General features: G+C 38.1%; 1 protein-coding gene across 5 annotated transcripts in view; it reads right to left on the minus strand.

The window, feature by feature from the left end:
• The window catches only part of LOC135212466 (sestrin-3-like), a 98722-nt gene extending 85586 nt beyond the window's left edge, over positions 1-13136 (minus strand). For all 5 annotated transcript variants that reach the window (XM_064245913.1, XM_064245911.1, XM_064245916.1 and 2 more), the window contains exon 1: positions 12826-13136. In XM_064245913.1, coding sequence (XP_064101983.1) covers positions 12826-12885 — 60 coding nt within the window. In that variant the 5' untranslated portion in view covers positions 12886-13136. The remainder of the gene's footprint in view (positions 1-12825) is intronic.
• Between the last annotated feature and the right edge of the window lie 5373 nt (positions 13137-18509).

Below are 18509 nucleotides of genomic sequence, written 5' to 3' on the forward strand. Positions count from 1 at the left end.
ACACAGATCTTTGACTATTTCGTGCACTAAGTATTAATGGTATCCAAACCCAGATACTCTAGGCTACTTCGTCACAATATATATATATAATATATATATATATATATATATATATATATATATATATATATATATAGAGCCATAAAAACACCAAAATGTAGAGAGAAAAGTACTATATTTCAGAGACTGCTGTCTCCCTCTTCAGGTATATGAATGAGAAAAGTTTACAGAAAAGGTGGTATTACAAGAGATCCATCCACAAAGGTAAGCCAATTTAGGTCCACACGTGTGGATGGATCTCTTGGTAGAAATACCACCTTCTCTGCAAACTTTTCTCATTCATATATCTGAAGAGGGAGACAGCAGTCTCTGAAATATAGTACTTTTCTCTCTATATTTTGGCGTTTTTTGTGGGCCGGGCTCCTTTTATTAGATGGGAATTCTAGTTGTAACAAAGAACATTTTACCAGTTCAATATATATATGTATATATATATATATCTATATATATATATATATATATATATATATATATATATATATATAGTAAACAACTCTGGTATCCGCGAAATACTTTTAAATTCACTCCACACACACACACACATACAGAGAGAGAGAGAGAGAGAGAGAGAGAGAGAGAGAGAGAGAGCAAAGCAATCACGGCTGACATCCAGTTTTCATCTAGCAAAACTAAACAACATTAACTCATTAAGTCTAACTCAAATGAAAGGTAAGGGCTAAGCACTTAAAAAAATAAAATAAAACTGACCCCACACATTGGATCATCTCTCAATGCAAGCTCAAGGCATAATAGTTTGTTTAAACGAACAGGAGGGTGCAGTCCTATGCTTCCGTGATCCTTTCCCTTTTTGAACGAGGCCGGGTGTGGCACAGTACAAAATGGTATCGTCATGTAACAGTATGACACCAACAATGGTGCAAATACAGCAGCCACTTCTCTGAGAGCACAGTACCACAGAAAGGAAACTGACACCTGTTAAACTCACTTTAGACTATGTGTTTACTCATTTATCTATTCATTTATCCTTTTTCCCCTTTTCTAATGACTGATCTCTCCTCTCTGCATTTCCTAATACCCTCTGTATCTACTTTTATACGAACACCATATTCTTTGGAAGCTTGAATTTCAAAGTCGATGGCCACTTAATTCCAGGTACAAAAACACGAAAGCAGAGCACTATAGTTATTGACGTAATACACTATATTTTTCATAAATTTAGAAAACTATATTGGAACTTATTCCTTCTTCAAACAAATGACTAGATTCTACATCTGTTGGGAGTTCCATTATTCCAATACATAAATCTGAACGTCCATCCACGCACTGACTTATTTCCTCGTGAGTGTACCTTCTATCATCACTATAGCTTGAGTTATAGTATATTCCCACCCTGAGCCCCACGTCACTGCCCTGTAAAGTAAGGCTTCAGAAGGCAAGCAACGTCCTTTAGACTAGGAAACAGACTACAGGAACTCATGCCTTGGTCTCTAGGGTCACAGCCTACAATATATAAGGAATTAACCTTGGCCCGGGTAGTCTAGACAGAGTTTACTACCCGGTAACTATCATCACGACTTACTTGAAATCAACGGCTCAATTTAACTTGAAAGAACAAAACTATCGTAAATTTAGCGTGGAGAGCAAATCTACGACATAATTTAACGTGCAAGAGCAAATCTATGAGCTGACTGAAAATGAAGAAGCAAATATACAACGTAATTTAACATGGGGAAGCATATGGGTGACCTAATTTGACATGCAAAAGCAAATCTATGACCTAATTTAACATGGAAATGCAAATCCAGACCTAATTACATGAAAGGGCAAATCTACGACCTAATTTAACATGGAAAAGCAAATCTTCGACCTACTTCGACACAAAATAGCGACTCTACGACCCAATTCAACGTGACAAGGATAAACTTCTCAACGGCAGTGTGAATTACAGTTGTCAAACGGCATTGAACCAATCCAGGATACAGTGTTTACAATCGCTACAAAGAGATGTGTATTTTTGGTGACAGAAGTTTACTCTCGACGTGCTTCGGAAGTCACGTAAAGCCGTTGGTCCCGTTGCTGGATAACCACTGGTTCCATGCAACGTAAAAATACCATACAGACAAACAAACATAGAGACGTTTGTCATCACAAGCCCTGAAGTGAATGGCAACAACTTAAAATCTCTCTAAAGATTTCCGTTATAATTATCTGTAATTATTTTATGTCTATTTAACCGCCTTTCATATCAAATTGCTTAAATTATATTGTACAGAGGAGATACATAAAAAAACAATCGAGAATATCACAAAATAAATCATTATCAAAATTATGACCTGTTCATTTATAAAGACATTATTTGACGTTAGATGATTTTTCATTTTTATCATAATGTTTATGATTATTGCCTATTCCCTAGAAAAATAAAAAAAAAAGCTGGTTACCTACTCGAAATTAACAGATTGAAAAAAAAAAATCTTATATGATCGATGTTATAGCAAAAACCTCTAACAATGGTATTTTTGGAAAAAAAAAAATAAATTTATACTTCAGTTGCTTCAGTCTACTTGCCCGAGAACTACGATTTTGTAGCTAAGATGGCGCTGTCACAAAATAATTAGCATACTCTATGTACCAGCATATAATCAGTTATATTTCTGACACGCAGAGTAAAATTCATAATAGGAACATACAAAAACACACTCTCACCTATCCGAGAGAGAGAGAGAGAGAGAGAGAGAGAGAGAGAGAGAGAGAGAGAGAGAGAGAGAGAGAGAGAGAAGAAACATCAGCTGTGCTATCCAAGTGTGGATCACTTTAGACTTTATTAACTTGAATTATCTCATCATAATATTTTACGTGTTAATCGAGTCTCCATGACGTCATCTTGGGGGAACATCGTCTAAGGCTGTGTTGCCAATATCTTACGAAACTCCAAATACCAGAAAAATAGGTATACGTGTTCATTAGGTTAGTTTGTCATATCTGCAACATGCTTTGCAACATCTTTTGCACGAGAGTGACTAAAGTATACCGCACGGTTGCATAATTCGTAGATAAATCTTTTCGTAACTGAATAAACAGGACTGGCTTATGTCAGAACTATTTGATATTCGCGGAACAAACACGTATTGCAATCAAGCCATTATCTCTGACACGTAACAATATGGTACTACTATCACGCCAGGACCAAGCCAGGACCTACGTCAACATGGAAACGAACTCGTCTACTATATGGCGATGACGAAAATTGACTGATAAAAGTGGCATCATGGTGCACTTAATCCGACCTCTACTTCCCGTAAAAGAGACACACTACAATAATTCGAATTAGCAGTAAACGCAAAGGCCCAGTGAGCGAAGGAAAAATAAATAAATAAATAAAGCAAAGAGGACTCCGAAGCCGACTTGACTTAAAGCTGTAGTTGCATCTATACTAGATGCTACGCCATCCGGATAAAACTAGTTCCGGCAGAAGGGGTTGGTTCTCTTGAAGAAGAATAGTACCATGACTTGGGAACATCAGCGCTGATGATCGGCAAATGTGTTTTCTTTCGTTAAGCAAGCGTAAACATAGTGGAGATGAAGATATGACTCAGGTGGGGTGGAGATCTTTCATGGATCCACCTTTGCGGTGCGTTGAGTACCAAGCCCTTTGTGGATTATCGTAAAAGACAAACAAAAGACTGTAAATATCATAACATAACGACTCCCCTTCGAAGGGTTGGGGGGAGGGGTCACTATCTAAGAAAGACAAGGAAGGTAGCTATATATTTCCTTGTTCTGTAACTTCCTTATTATTATTATTATTATTATTATTATTATTATTATTATTATTATTATTATTATTATTATTATTATTCACAAGATAAACCCCATTCATATGGAACAAGATTAAAACTTCCAGAGAATATTAATGCGTTCGTTAGAAATCAGTAACAGAAGGTATAATGAGAATTACATAAAGATGATGAGATCACCGAATAAAACAGAAACATTTATCTATATTTGGAACTACGATATACTTTAGACTTGTAGACTCCCTATTCTTTAACCATCCTGCATTCAAACCTTGGATAAAAATAAAGATATCACAATAAAGACATCACAGGTAGCTAAACAATAGGGTTGAGGGCTATGCTGTTATCGTAAGACCAGTACTACAAAATAACTATATAAATAAATAAATAAATAAAAAGTTGCATAGCACCAAAGGTCTGAAAAAGGTGTTTTGCGTTGAGTTAAAGATACAGGAATTTCAAGATAGGATATTGACGATTTATCTATTAGAACGAAAATGTAAAAAAAAAAAAAATCTATCGTATTTATTTTTATTTTCGTTGGTGAAACCATGCGCTATTTGACCGTGGATTTTAGCATGCGCCGCGAGTGAGCTGGAGGTCGGATCACGCCTTGTTTTTCCTACTCCCCTACGGCAATAACACTTCCCTGTGGCCGTATGACCTTCTCATGGAATTTTACAAAGTCCTCGTGTATTCTCCACCTCAAAATCTTAAACCTCATAGGCATATATTCTCCTCACACTCTTCTTATTTGGATATTTAAGACAAATTCCTCAAGTATAACTTGCACTAAGCTCATTTCACCTCTGACCTAACATAAAAAAAAAAAATCCAGAGACTACCAGGCCTGCATCAAATGACAGTTTCTTCCTCGAACTGGAAATATCTAGACCAAAGAATGAACCAATCAAAAGAAGACGAAGAAGAGGAAGAAAATTCGATCTAATTAAACCTAGGCTATGGAAATCCCAAGGGAGGTGGGAGGGGCCCCTGGGGTACTTATAACGATAAGAAATCGCTATAGGCCTATACGGAATAAGCACTCCCCTTATCAATTTTACTGACCGTAGCTGACCTGCCTTTTCTTGCTCTGTCTCGAGGTCTCGCTCTGATTTCGTGGACAGATAATTCTGTCTAGACAGGCATAGAGAGAGAGAGAGAGAGAGAGAGAGAGGGCACAGCTTTCTCATGGAGGTTACTCGCCCGTCTGAATCACAGCTACCAAGGACATTATCTGATAAAACTTGATTGTTATAGTCGTCTCTCTCTCTCTCTCTCTCTCTCTCTCTCTTTTATCCGTGACTCTTGGACCAACCTCAATAAGTCCAGCTACAGGAGGCTGCGATGGTTTGTCAAACCGTGACTCGACTCATCTACAAATGAATGTAATTTAATGAACAAATCTCTCTCTCTCTCTTCTCTCTCTCTCTCTCTCTCTCGTGCAATAAAGCACAAGGTAATGGTTGAAAACATACACGCTTTACAAGTTTCAACAACGTAAAAACAAATGAAAAACAGTAACAATTCAACATGAATCTATCGTATGGTACTACCCATGGAACTATGGTACTACCCTCTCGCAACAAACACAGAATCCAATGCCACAAAAACTTGCTTATCTTAACGTTCTACATCTAGAAATATCTGGTTTTATCTAAATCTAAAAACGAAATAAAAACAACTTTGCTCAGTCGAACCTCCTTCACAAGGCTGGTGGCGTTTGAACTTCGGTGGCAGGACACAGCAGCGTCTTAAGCCCTTATTGCTCAGTAATAGAGGATGTTTGTTGATGTTGAGAGACGGGTGGGTTTCTAAGATGGGCTTGTTTTGTTTAGGGAGCCTCAGGTGTGTAGCTGAGATACCTAGGTGGGTTCTGGGCAGAGAGAGAGAGAGAGAGAGAGAGAGAGAGAGAGAGAGAGAGAGAGAGATGAGGGGGGGAGGTTGGTTGGTGCCAGCTATGCGCTTTCTGGTTCCAGAACTATAGTGGGGATTGGCCCCTCATTCTTGCTGCATATTCCTTTGCACATGTTGCTCTTCTGTGGAGAGAGAGAGAGAGAGAGAGAGAGAGAGAGAGAGAGAGAGAGAGAGAGGGGCAAAATATGTCCTTCAACTTGTTTGTTTGTAAACCCACGGTCATCGAAGAGCTTGTGCAGTTAGCCAAAAGGTTGATATCTAGTTACTAAACTGTATATTTAAATCTCTCCAAAAGTGCTTACGTTCACAAAGTTAAACAGACGACCATGCACACATTTACAGTGACAGCAAGGCACAGTGATCTTTATTACACATTTGTGAGCCTAAGAAATCAATTATGCAAAAACTCTACGGTTGTCCTTAACCAGTTTTGACCCAGCCACAATTTCTAATCGCGTGGTTGAAATTCCACACAAACCGTTATCTGGTGTAAAAAAATAAACATCTCCATTCTCTTTGTATAAAGTCTCTCTGATTGTCGACTAATTTAGCTTAAATTAGCTACCGAAACATCCCAGTTCAAAGTGACAAATTAAAGGAGATGCAGAGAGAGAAAAAAACAATCAAAATAATACACCTTTCTTATTCTGGCGAATGTACCTTAACTCCAAAACACTGAAAACACAACACGACAGTCAGCAGTATACCCCCAGGGATTATTTTAGAACTTGCCTGAGTCAGCAATGGTTTAACGAAGGAGATACACGACTAGAAAACCGATAAAACATACATACACACGCGCAGAATAAACAATGGTTGCCAAATTTCTTTTGGCTAAAATTTGGAGCCAGACACCCTTATCGCCATTGCTACTAATGACCAAAGCATGTACTACTTAGATTAAGAAATGGGTCTAGACTTCGATTACGAATCGGTACCAAAGGTTAGAACGAAGCCTAGGCTATAGGACTAAACCGTCAGCCACGTCCCGCCCCCCAACAAAACACACCAACACGGTGTCATGTTAGCAGCGTTAATTTGAATAAAATTATCTATTCTACGACATATGTGTATAACAATTCAGTAAATACGCGCATTTAAGAATAAAAGGAATATTTATATGAGTTCGTAAGTCCTAATTCGAGAAATAAAGGAGTATATTGATAAGAGTTCGTTAAGTCCTAATTCGAGAAATAAAAAAAAAAAGTAATGTTCTTTATACTGTGACAAATGTCATAGGTGACCAGATTACCTACAAGTAAGGTAAACATATGCACAGCACATAGGCCTATTCATCCACGAGTATAGTATCCACACATAAGATATGTTTCCTGTTCTAACGTAGGCCTATATGAAATCACGTAGTACACAGACAAAGGAGAAGAGAGCGAAAATGCCCCTTTATCCAGAAAATGCGAGCGTGCTTGCGTGAGAATAAGCAAGAGTTCGATAATATTAGGTGTTTGCGAAATGCCGATGGTGTACAGGTGTAAGCCAGGTGTAGTGTGAGCGATTAGTTTACCATGGGGAGGTTAATCTTTATTACTCATCCAGATATGAAACGTGACAGGGATGATAGGTTTCTGTATAAATTTATGAAGCCACTAGACTGTAGAACGATATGACGGTAATAATAATAATAATGACACACACACACACACACACACACGACGTGACCACTGGGAGAGAGAGAGAAAAAAGTGATCATTTCCCAACTGAACCCAACCGACGAGCACTGTCCCTTAGACACGGGGGAAGCTGCAAAGTTCAAAAATAGCTTCGTCCCCACAAAAACAAGCAGCAGCAGAAGCGTAACCGTAAAACTGAGCATTCTCCTTCAAACAACCTCTCTCTCTCTCTCTCTCTCTCTCTCTCTCTCTCTCTCTCTCTAACGCGGACAGAAACAAACGCATCCGTTATCCTAATTCCCAAACAGAGGGAAGGTAAAAGTCCACCTGGTAACACACAGATGCCACCCTCCAAAAAAGGCACAACGCGTTTCATAGGCCTAACCAGAGAGAGAGAGAGAGAGAGAGAGAGAGAGAGAGAGAGAGAGAGAGAGAGAGAGAGAGAGAGAGACTAATTTTGAATACGAAGAGTGAACTAAAGATAACTTGTGCATTCCATCCTCCTTACGAATTCTCCTCAGTCCTGTAGGGCGGGGCATTGTCTGCTAGTAGGTGTGTGGCACCCACCCTGCATTTTAGACTACTCCATCATTTCAAGATTCTCTCTCTCTCTCCTCTTTTTTTTTCCTCCTTCTTCTTCTCTCTCTCGCCTCTCCTCTCTCTCTCTCTCTCTCTCTCTCTCTCTCAATTACTTTGAAACGCTATGCATGCCAGACAGCACATGCAAAAACATCATTAGCATCACAGAGCACACACAAAACAAAATAGAAATCATGCATAGGCCAATTGCCTACAAAACTGAATAGAACCACTCCCTCTTAAGGATAAAGGGCGTATAAGTGCTATACATATACATATACATATACATACACACACACACACACACACACTGTCTCTCCGTCGACGAAACGGATACACACACGCACACATACACTATAAAAAAAAACCGTATCCAAAAATATGTTTCATTACTCAATTTCCGAACCCCACCTGTTTGCGGGGCAGCGAGACACACCTGGGAGAGAAAAATAATAAGATTCCATAGCCAGGGGGGAAATAAAACCCGTTTGCAGGACGAAAGATAAAAAAAAAATAAAAATAAAAAAAGAAGAAGACGGCCGGGGAAAAATTCCATTGAATGAGTAGTCTAGCCTTCAGCCATTCTAGTCTGGCCACCTAAATCTCCCGCCAAGATTACCGCACCGGGAAGATATTTTGCGCTTTTCGCCGGTAAGAGATTCATTTCGTTTTAGCATTTCTTTTCCGAGCGTCGAATTTGGTACCGCGCTGCGAGATGTCGACGAGCTTTTGAATGATATAATAAGCATCAGCGTGGATATAGAACCTACCATCAAGCGAATATGCACAAGAAGGTGGCCACCAGCATAGACCGATGCATTCGTCAATCAAAGCTAACCGGATTAAACCCAATTGTGTCATCTCTAAATTCTTCCACCTTATTCGGCAGTAATTGATATCAACTGCTTAGACTCATCCACACTCCGATGGCCCATGCATGACTCAATAATCGCTTCATACATTTTAGCCAAAGACTTTTTAGACACTTCAACTGAAAATCTTATAGGCAATTTGCATAATAACACCTTTGAAGAGCAAGAAAGGTGTGGTTTACCAAATCCTTAGGCCTATATACTCACATTACAAAACCAGTGAGTGGATCGTGTCAGACACATGAATAGACTCTAGTCAATCTAACTTTAACACGTAACCTGTTTTCTGTTTCAACGACAGGTCTTTGGAAACATGGAGGGAGGGGGGGGTGGAGGAGGAGGATGGAATTTGCGAGACGAACCCTTTTCGTAACATGAAAGGTCTGCTCTCGCCCGGGTAGTTACAGCCGCGTAGCGGTCAGCGCAAGGAGAAACTAAGTACCAATTCATTAAAAAAAAAAAAAAAAAAAAAAAAAAAGTAAACGAAAAAATAAAAACTGATGCATACTAGTAACGGCCTAAGACTGGTTTCCTAATTCCCGTGCACGTCAGAACCTGGTACTATAACATAACATTCATTGTCTTATGTCATTACTACCGCCACTAACATTAATATCAACATTGCGCAGTCACTACATAACATTACAAACATTAATATAAGCTTTCCTCTTGCACGAGAGAGAGAGAGAGAGGAGAGAGAGAGAGAGAGAGAGAGAGAGAGATGCAACCATCTATCAAAGGTCAATGAAGATTAATTAATAATAATAATAATAATAATAATAATAATAACGATTCCTAAAACACATTAAATAAAACTCTAATAATAATTTAAGATCTCTCACGATAAATGATGCGTCCTGTAAATGATTAGCCAGCCTAAATTTTGGGCAAGTAATTCCAGCCTAAATAACTGATGATAATAAACTATTCACATCACAATGTTATCTAAAAAAAAAAAAGTATGAAATAGAAATATTTAGGCGTAACCTCAAATACTTTTGGCATTTCATCTGAAGCGATAACACACACTAAAGATAAAATGAACCACAGAAAAAAGACACAACAAAAAATTTACTCGATACAAATGTCTGGAGAAATGGCACAACTTGAATCATATATAAACAGTAAAAAAGATCATCTTCATCTACTCCCCGTAAGGGGGGGGGAGGGGGTGCTGCTCTCTTGGACGAAGCGAACAGCTGCAAAGGAACAGGAACAGAGAGGCACTGCATTTAGCAGTGATTAATTAAAAAATGCACTTTACTTGTACACTAAGCGCAGCGAGCAATTGAAACCTTGCAACTATTTATCAATAGAAGCAAGTATTACTATGCTCTGTTTTATTTTTATCTGTCCATCCGCCTGTGGTGTTTGCGCATGGTAACACTGCGTCCCAGGCTTTGGATAATATCCTATTTCGAATCTTAACGGTGTAATTCGCATACAGTAAATTATTAAAACACTTTTCAGTTGCGAATGTACACCCAGGTATTCTTTTATTTACCTAAAACTTACGCAAAGCGTAACTATTTACAGCCTGGGACGCGAAAACACAACAGGCGGATGGACAGATGAGTATAGAAATACATACTCTACTTCAATATACTACGTATACTACACTACACTATACTATACTACACTACAGTATGCTAAACTAGATTATACCATACAATAGTCATTAAAATATTTCGGGATAATACTCATTGGTAACTAACAAGGCGTGACCCGACCTCCAGCTTGCTCAGGTAGAGTGTTGTTTCACCAACGAAAATCAAAATAAATACGCTACATTTTATGATAAATAACTGTTCTGTACTGTTTAGCATGCGCATTAGATACTTATTTTCATTTTCATTCAAATAAATAAATCATAAATATCCCATCCTAAAATTAAACGCGAAACACCTTTTTCGGACCTTTTTAAAAGGCTTTCCTGCCCCCCTCCCCCCCTTCAACAAGAACAACAACAAAGTAGTTTGTAGGCTTACTCCCCGATTATGCGAAATTTGTATAAAGAAAAACCGATTGGAAAATCCACAAAGCTTCATGACTATCCTAAATATGCCAGGTTAACCATATACTATTACAGCAAAACGATGCAATCCAGTCAATAATTCCTAATAATGGCAGTTCAACATCACTGGCAGAATGTTGCACTGCAATCAACAATTCTCAGACACATTTGGCTGGGTACAAATTCTTCGAGCATCAAGTCTAACAGTACTCTAAGAGAAAATGTACCGAGTACAAGCTAAGCAATACTTTTCAGATCTCTAGAACACACACCCGGCTAATTTCCTTAACAACTGATAAATGTCTAATTAAGATGAGACCAACTTTACATTGTATCAAAAGATTAACTGCCAATTTATGTCAAACGAAAGATATTTTACCACATTTATTTTAGTGTCAAAACTATACATAAGTAATAGTTTGATTTATGGTTAAGTAAAACTGGCGTCAAACACCTATACTCCGTTTTTGTCCATCTGTCCATCCGCCTGTGGTGTTTTGGCATGGTAACACTGCTTTCCCGGGCTTTAAATAGTTACGCTATGTGTAAGTTTTAGGTAAATAAAAGGATATCTGGGTGTACATTTGCAACTGAAAAGTGTTTTAATAATTTACTGTATGCGAATTACACCGTTAATATACGAAATAGGATATTATTTACAGCCCGGGGCGCAGTGTTACCATGCGCAAACACCACAGGCGGATGGACAGTATAGTACTACGAATACGTAAAGCGAACTATTTGGGAATAAGGGAAACTTTCTTATCATTCAAATCGGTATGTTATGCCAAATAAAGAAACACAAAGCGCTGTTCACGGAAAATACGACTCTAAAATACTGTGCATGGGCTTTGCGCAACGCCACGTAATTTGTTATCAATCAATGCGTCGAGCCATGATGACCAAATTAAGAAAGAACAAGCATTCTATAAATAAAACTCTACGTTTATACAGACCGTGTCTACGTGGTAGCAAAAAGAAGAAGAAAAAAGTAGTTTATCCTGTAAATCTCCGCTTATTAGTCTAGAAACCTGTGTGCCGACTGATTTATTCTCATATATTTTTAAATCATGTACTTAACTCAACGTACCCAGTTTGGCCCCCACTTTATTTTTAAGTTCCCCCTCCCCCAAAACCCTCCTCTTTTTAAGATTAGTATGTGTTATTCGCACGGACGTTTCTCGTGGCATAATGGGGCATTTCTCACCAATGTCAAATAATAACTGTTAATTACTTTGAACTGTTTTGTGACTGCGATGCTATGAGTCTGTACAGCTTCTACTGTACGGAAATACGAATAATATCTGCATCTTAGAACATAAGTACAGAGGCAAGACGTCATAATAATAGGCCGGGGAAACGTGGTCATGTGTTAGGCAGCCTTCAATCACGTGAATATTTGCTTATAGGCCTACGAGTACGTCCGGCCGGATCTGGAAATAGTAACACGTATTCCGCGGATGGTGTGGCCTTATCATTTTTTGACATATAGAATAAGAATTTTGACATATACAATAACAACTGCATGCAAATAGTAATACTATATACTATTACTGAATGTTTATGTTGTTTATTGAATTAAATGCTATGAAGATTTTTATGTATCCTAAAAAACAAGCCTTACCTTCAACATTGCAATTATCATCGACCTTGAAACGACCATAACCAGGAATTTTAAAAATGCTACTTACAGTCGCCTATAGCTGGTTACACAACATCGCAATATATAAACAAATAATCGGAAAACATACAAACAAACAAACTACATAAAAAACATGCACACACAAAATATGATATGAAAATGATGTGTAGTATGTTTTCAATTCCTGTAACTAAACAGGGAAATGATGCTGACATTTTTATATTATATGGCGGTGAGGGAACATAAATAGATATATTTAACATATTATTTAACTAATTACAGGACATAAATAGACATATTGAACCTAATTAGAGTATGACTCATTCTGAATGACTGTGAAAAAGGCGATACTTACAAATCGTCTGCGCTTTTGGGACGGCGTTTTCACTTTTATCAACGTGGATGGCGGTGACATAGGCCTTAGTTAGATTACTACTACCTTTCTTTCAGGCCGAATCAATATAGACAAGAATAGGCCTATGCACTCTGGAGAAAAGCGAGATAAAAAAATATCTATTAAGCAGTGAGATTTAACAATCGTATATTCACTCAATGGTCAGCGTCAACGCGATCAGAGTAACCATTTTTTTGAATAATCGGCTCCACACGTCAAAGTGTCAAGAGAGTATTTAGGACGTATCTTGTCCAACTCAACCCACAATTTCCACTGATAGGGCGAGCGATACTTTCTGCGTTTATAAAGCTATTCCGACTCTCGAGCCGACGAGTTGCCGGCTAGCATTTTATGGCGTCGGCATTCCTCTCCTAAAAAGAACTTATACATCATTTCAATATTCATCTATATAATAATATATATATGTAGAATATAAAATTGTTAATACACTAATCCACAATGCCTTAAACCCACGGTAGATTTCGTTAAGAAACGGCCCAATGGACAACTGTTCACACTTCACATGGGGCGCCTTATCTGAACACTGGGTTTTGGGACAAACGTTATCGCTATCACAGTCGTCCAAAAATAGACTTATAAAATTATTTAAAGCTGTCAGAAACGGTTGGAACGAAGGCAAATACCATTTGAATACATAAAACCATTACAACTCGGAAATTCAGGACACTATTGACCAAAGGAAAACGAAACCTAATGAAAAATCTGGGCCAATAATAAGAAACTCCCCCAAGGTATGATGCCAAGTAAGTGAACCAGACCCAACGTTAGCCAAACGCAGACCAGAATTGCATCAGCCGAGGTACATAAAAAAAACCTAGTAACAACAACAACAACGATAATAATAAATTATAATAATTCCCGGGTGATACGACAAATATAGAACATTTGTACATGGTTTGAATTTTATATTGGAATAACGTGCCTCGGGCAGGAAATGAATACGATTATGGGAATGCACAAATGTTTACGCATTCTATGCATCAGATTTAGGATGTGGTTACATCTGTGTGTATATAAACATCCGCAATAAATACCACATTATGACCGCAAAGCATGGGTGACTGACTGAACCACACCACACAGGATAGCGCTAGATAACGCAAGAAGACGAAGAAGAAGAAGATCTGGATCCAGGTCTGTGCAAATAAGTTACTATAAGTTATAGAAAGGGAAAACAAAGACGAAGGTTAACAGACCGATCTGATGGCAAAAAAACGCTGTTGTTTCAAACCACATGATTACCAATATCTAGGCTACACGATAACTGCAGTCACTATGTAAAAGAAAAAAAAGAAAGAAAAATGAGGAAACAGTGAACTCGGGGAATACCCCGGTCAGAAAGTTGAAGTTTTATGAACCTTTGGTAAACTGCATTTTTCCCCTTTTTTGCAGATCTTGGTGATGTTACGATATTTAACTGAGGAGGCTGAGTGAAACGTCAATGTCTTCGGGAGCTTCCCCGATTGTTAGCCCGCTACCAATGACGTCAGCTCCATAACAAAAAGAAAGCATACAGGGTAATAAAAGTTGAACGCAGTTCCAACATATGAATCACAAAATTATTTCATCATAATATATCTTATGGGTGAACATCTCTTTTCCTATATGGCCTCCGTTGCAATAGAAATTCTATTACGATCATCCTATAATATCTCGAGCAACTGACGTCACCAGGTCACGTGATCACTCAGTGTTAAACGCCTTGGACGGAAGGTCTTTGCAATTGTTTGTTCGCGCGGTCGATAGCCTCGACATTTCCTTCGAGAATTCCCGTGTTATTGTAAAATTAGACTGAAATTGCGTTCTCTGCATTTGGCACGAAAAGCAGCATCGTGATGCAGAGGGATATGCAAAGATTTAACCAGAACATCGAATTGCAAAGCTCAACTAGGCCTAGAGTTGCATCAGCCAAGCGTATAAGGAGGGACTGGGCAATTAGACTATAAGGTTACATTATATTAACAATGATCCTTATGGTATCATATAACAGTTACACAAAGTTATTTGACGCTGGAATTTTCATTTTAGGCGAATATTTTGAACATATGTCGTCAATGAACTGACAATGATCGAATTTCCAGATTGGTTTTTAGAAACGTTTTGACTCGGAGTAGGCAATAGTCCGCACCGAAAGATTATTAGTAAACTACAATTATTAGTTATCTATGAACATACTGCATTGTTTCAAACACCTCCTACTGCTAGACTAAAATGTATTGAGTAGGCGGAGATCGGAAAGGTTATGGCAAGTGAATTAAAGGAGGTGAAAAGATTTTGACAAATCATATAGTAAACCACTTCCTTCTCTATAAGAGTTTACAGAGGGAGTAAGTTCTTTGCCAAAAAACCTCAGCTAAGTGTTAAAGTTGGGATTGAAAAGTGACTAAATGTCCTAACCCCTGTCAGGGTGCCTCATTAGGAGTTCTCATTAGCAAGCTGGATACTTTTCTTGGCAGCAAAATAAGACATCCTCACATTTGAGTTGTGAATCAGCGCATCTGTTTTTAAAATACTAAAAGGTAAACCGCTGCCCTGTGGCAGACGAGATACCACATATGGAACAAACTCAGTTTCAAATATAGTAAGCAGTAATTAAGTCTAGAGAGAACCTGATTGCAAGAGCCGTGCACAGTAGCATGGTTTGAGAGAGAGAGAGAGAGAGAGAGAGAGAGAGAGAGAGAGAGAGAGAGAGAGAGAGAGAGAGAGAGAGAGAGAGAGATAGGAATGAGTCAAAACCATTGCATAATATTAGGAATAAAACTGCGCTCAGTATCCTTTGTCAGGGTGAGCTTGGAAAGCCAGGCATACAAGGTAAATGAGTGAAACGCAGAGTGAATTTTGGTTAATACTAAACATATTTTTTTTTCTTAATTAACGGCTTATTCACATAGGCAACAGATACGACATGAGTATGGTTTTTTAAAAAAAGTAAAAAACTGAAAGCAGAGTAAAAATTCATATTAAATCCTCAGCCTAGCTGTACTACTGAAGCAGGAAATGTTTTAGATGAAACCGACAGTCCGCCACTCCCTTTCATGAGCATGTGCAATCTTTGTGGGAAAAAGAAACCGCGAAATTTCTCCGTAAAAACCGTGCATTGTGCTATTGACCGCTGACAGGAAATTCCTACGAATGGCGAAAACTTCACAAAAATTACTAGCGCACCAGCGAATTAATACTAAATTTTATCATTTATATTTTAACGCCAAGAGATGAGGATGAATCTGACGAGTTACACGGACCACAATAAACTAAACAATATGCCGTTATGTACTCGGAAGTTAATAAAGAATGCCGTGAGATAGCACGATCATCACTTTGGAATTCGGCGAGCCCGAAAAACCTTTTTTAAAAACGGTGTTTGCGCTCATTATAACGTCCGTCCGAGCAGCCTGACGTCATTTCCAGTCTACCTTGAGGCTGGAGGCAACATTCGAAGAAGTATCAGTAATTCATTACCTCCATCGTTATTACCAGAGAGAAATAATCATTCTTCTTATCATCTATAGTATATCTCGGTTGTTTATCATGAATCATGGGGTCACCTTCCTTGTTACCTTTGGCTTACTTGTAAGACTAGGGATTCCCCGTTTTCTCAGTGCGCGTTTCGCATGTTATGTGCTCTCTCTCTCTCTCTCTCTCTCTCTCTCTCTCTCTCTCTCTCTCTCTCTCTCTCTCTCTCTCTCTCTAACACTGCAATTCTGACTGGAAGGCATAGTTCTTGTATCGAGTATTATAGCTCAATTGTAGATCATGTCTACATGATTGAGTAATGCCTGGAGGGATGTGGCATAACAGGATAAAACTAGTAGATAACTACTACTAGTACTAGTAGCCACGTAGACGCAGTAGCCTATATATGTGGTTACCAGTATCATCACAAAAAAAAAAAAAAAAAAACGAGCGCAGTTATCATATTAAATACAGCGTGTAAAAAGAACGAGAACAAAAAACTAAGGGTGCAAAGAGAGCTGAAACTGAAGAGAAGTCATATGTGACTACATGAATAATTTTCCTTTGTTTTCACTTCTACAAATCTTCATTCATCTCCAGCATCCTTTTTAAAGAGCTCTGATCTACGCAGGTCTGGGTCTTCTAATTCTTCTGGTGGCCACAGGAGCCCAGCTGACCAACATCACGTAGGATGTGAGGACTTAAGCCAGGACCCACTTAGAGCTATCTCCATCTAACTTTTATCATTATCTCGTCAGTAATTTGCCTTATGGTATAATCTCTATCTCTATTCTGCCTCATAACTCCTAATATTCATCTCGGAGCTTAGTTTTCAAATCGTCAAAATCTTTAAACTTAACTCGTTATCATGCAATGGTTCACGTCCGCACATCAATACAGATCGTTCTAGACCTATACATAATCTTTCGTATGCAGTTAGTCTATTTCATTTCCAAAATTCTTTTAGCCTATGCATATTTGTCTTTTTTTAGTCCTTTCCTATGTTTAAATTGAAGAAAGCCAAATATACGAAAGACCTCATTACGCCTATCTCCATTTAATGTTATTTCACTCCTTTGAGCATAGTCTGCCCTCATATTCCCGTTTTCCATGAGATTTAAAAATTGCTATAAAGTACTTCTTCTGCCTTTGCGAGAGTAGAAATGGCTTCGATGTGGTTTAAAAGTGACATATGAAACGATCATATCAAAGATTTGACTTAACATTTTGTGATTTACGTATTTTGGGATTCCCTAAAGCTAGATTGCGCCTGATAAGCTGATTATCATTGTTTCAGTGGTTGCTTCAAGCATCACATGTAAAAGATAAATAATATATTTTTACGTATTCACAAAAAGCTCTTGAATAATGACTTGCATGAATAAACAATGATAAATAGAGCCACATTACGAAGCAAATACAGACAATAATGTATAATTATAATTATTATCAATAATAATATTCAAAATTACCAAACATACACATACAACATCCCAAAAGTACGTCAATGTACAAAGCAACTATTAAAAACTCTCTAAATATCCACTTTACACTCGTTATTTATTTCGGACACATACCTGAGCGTAGGATGATTGGTGTAGACTAACTCGGCGTTATGCCTCCACGGGCTCTTGTCTCAAAGCGTCCCGTAAGTATGGTAGGATGGGGAAAGGAGTCTGGTGTGGACCTTACAATAATATTGAAGGCGCCCCTTTAGATAACAATATAAGGGGAAAATATTATTTTTTGCTTCTAAAAGACAAAAATGTGTGAGTTAAGTTCATGAATACAGAAGCAAATTTGCAGTTTACAGGAACTGTGCGATACGTGATAATATAAAATATAATATCACTCGTGTACTTTCTTTCGCCATCAATTTTTTTCTGGTAACTGTGTGATTTAGGAATTATGCACAAATACAGCTGCTGCCTTAATCTTATCTCCACGATCAGCGTTGTTGTCATAAAATCGGTCCGGGTTTTGTTTTGGATGTTGTGATTGTGTGTCAGATTAGATTTCCTTAATCTCTATACGAAACTCTTATCAGTAATAGTCTAGATAGAAAGAATCACTTCCGCACGTTATTAGTTTCCTCGTACCTAAAATGAAACGATAGGTCATGGAGCTTGGAGCCATTAATTCCATGTAGCTTTACGTTCCTTCATGACGGT

The sequence above is a fragment of the Macrobrachium nipponense genome, chromosome 41, assembly GCF_015104395.2.
Source record: "Macrobrachium nipponense isolate FS-2020 chromosome 41, ASM1510439v2, whole genome shotgun sequence".
In the NCBI taxonomy this organism is placed as follows: Eukaryota; Metazoa; Arthropoda; class Malacostraca; order Decapoda; family Palaemonidae; genus Macrobrachium; species Macrobrachium nipponense.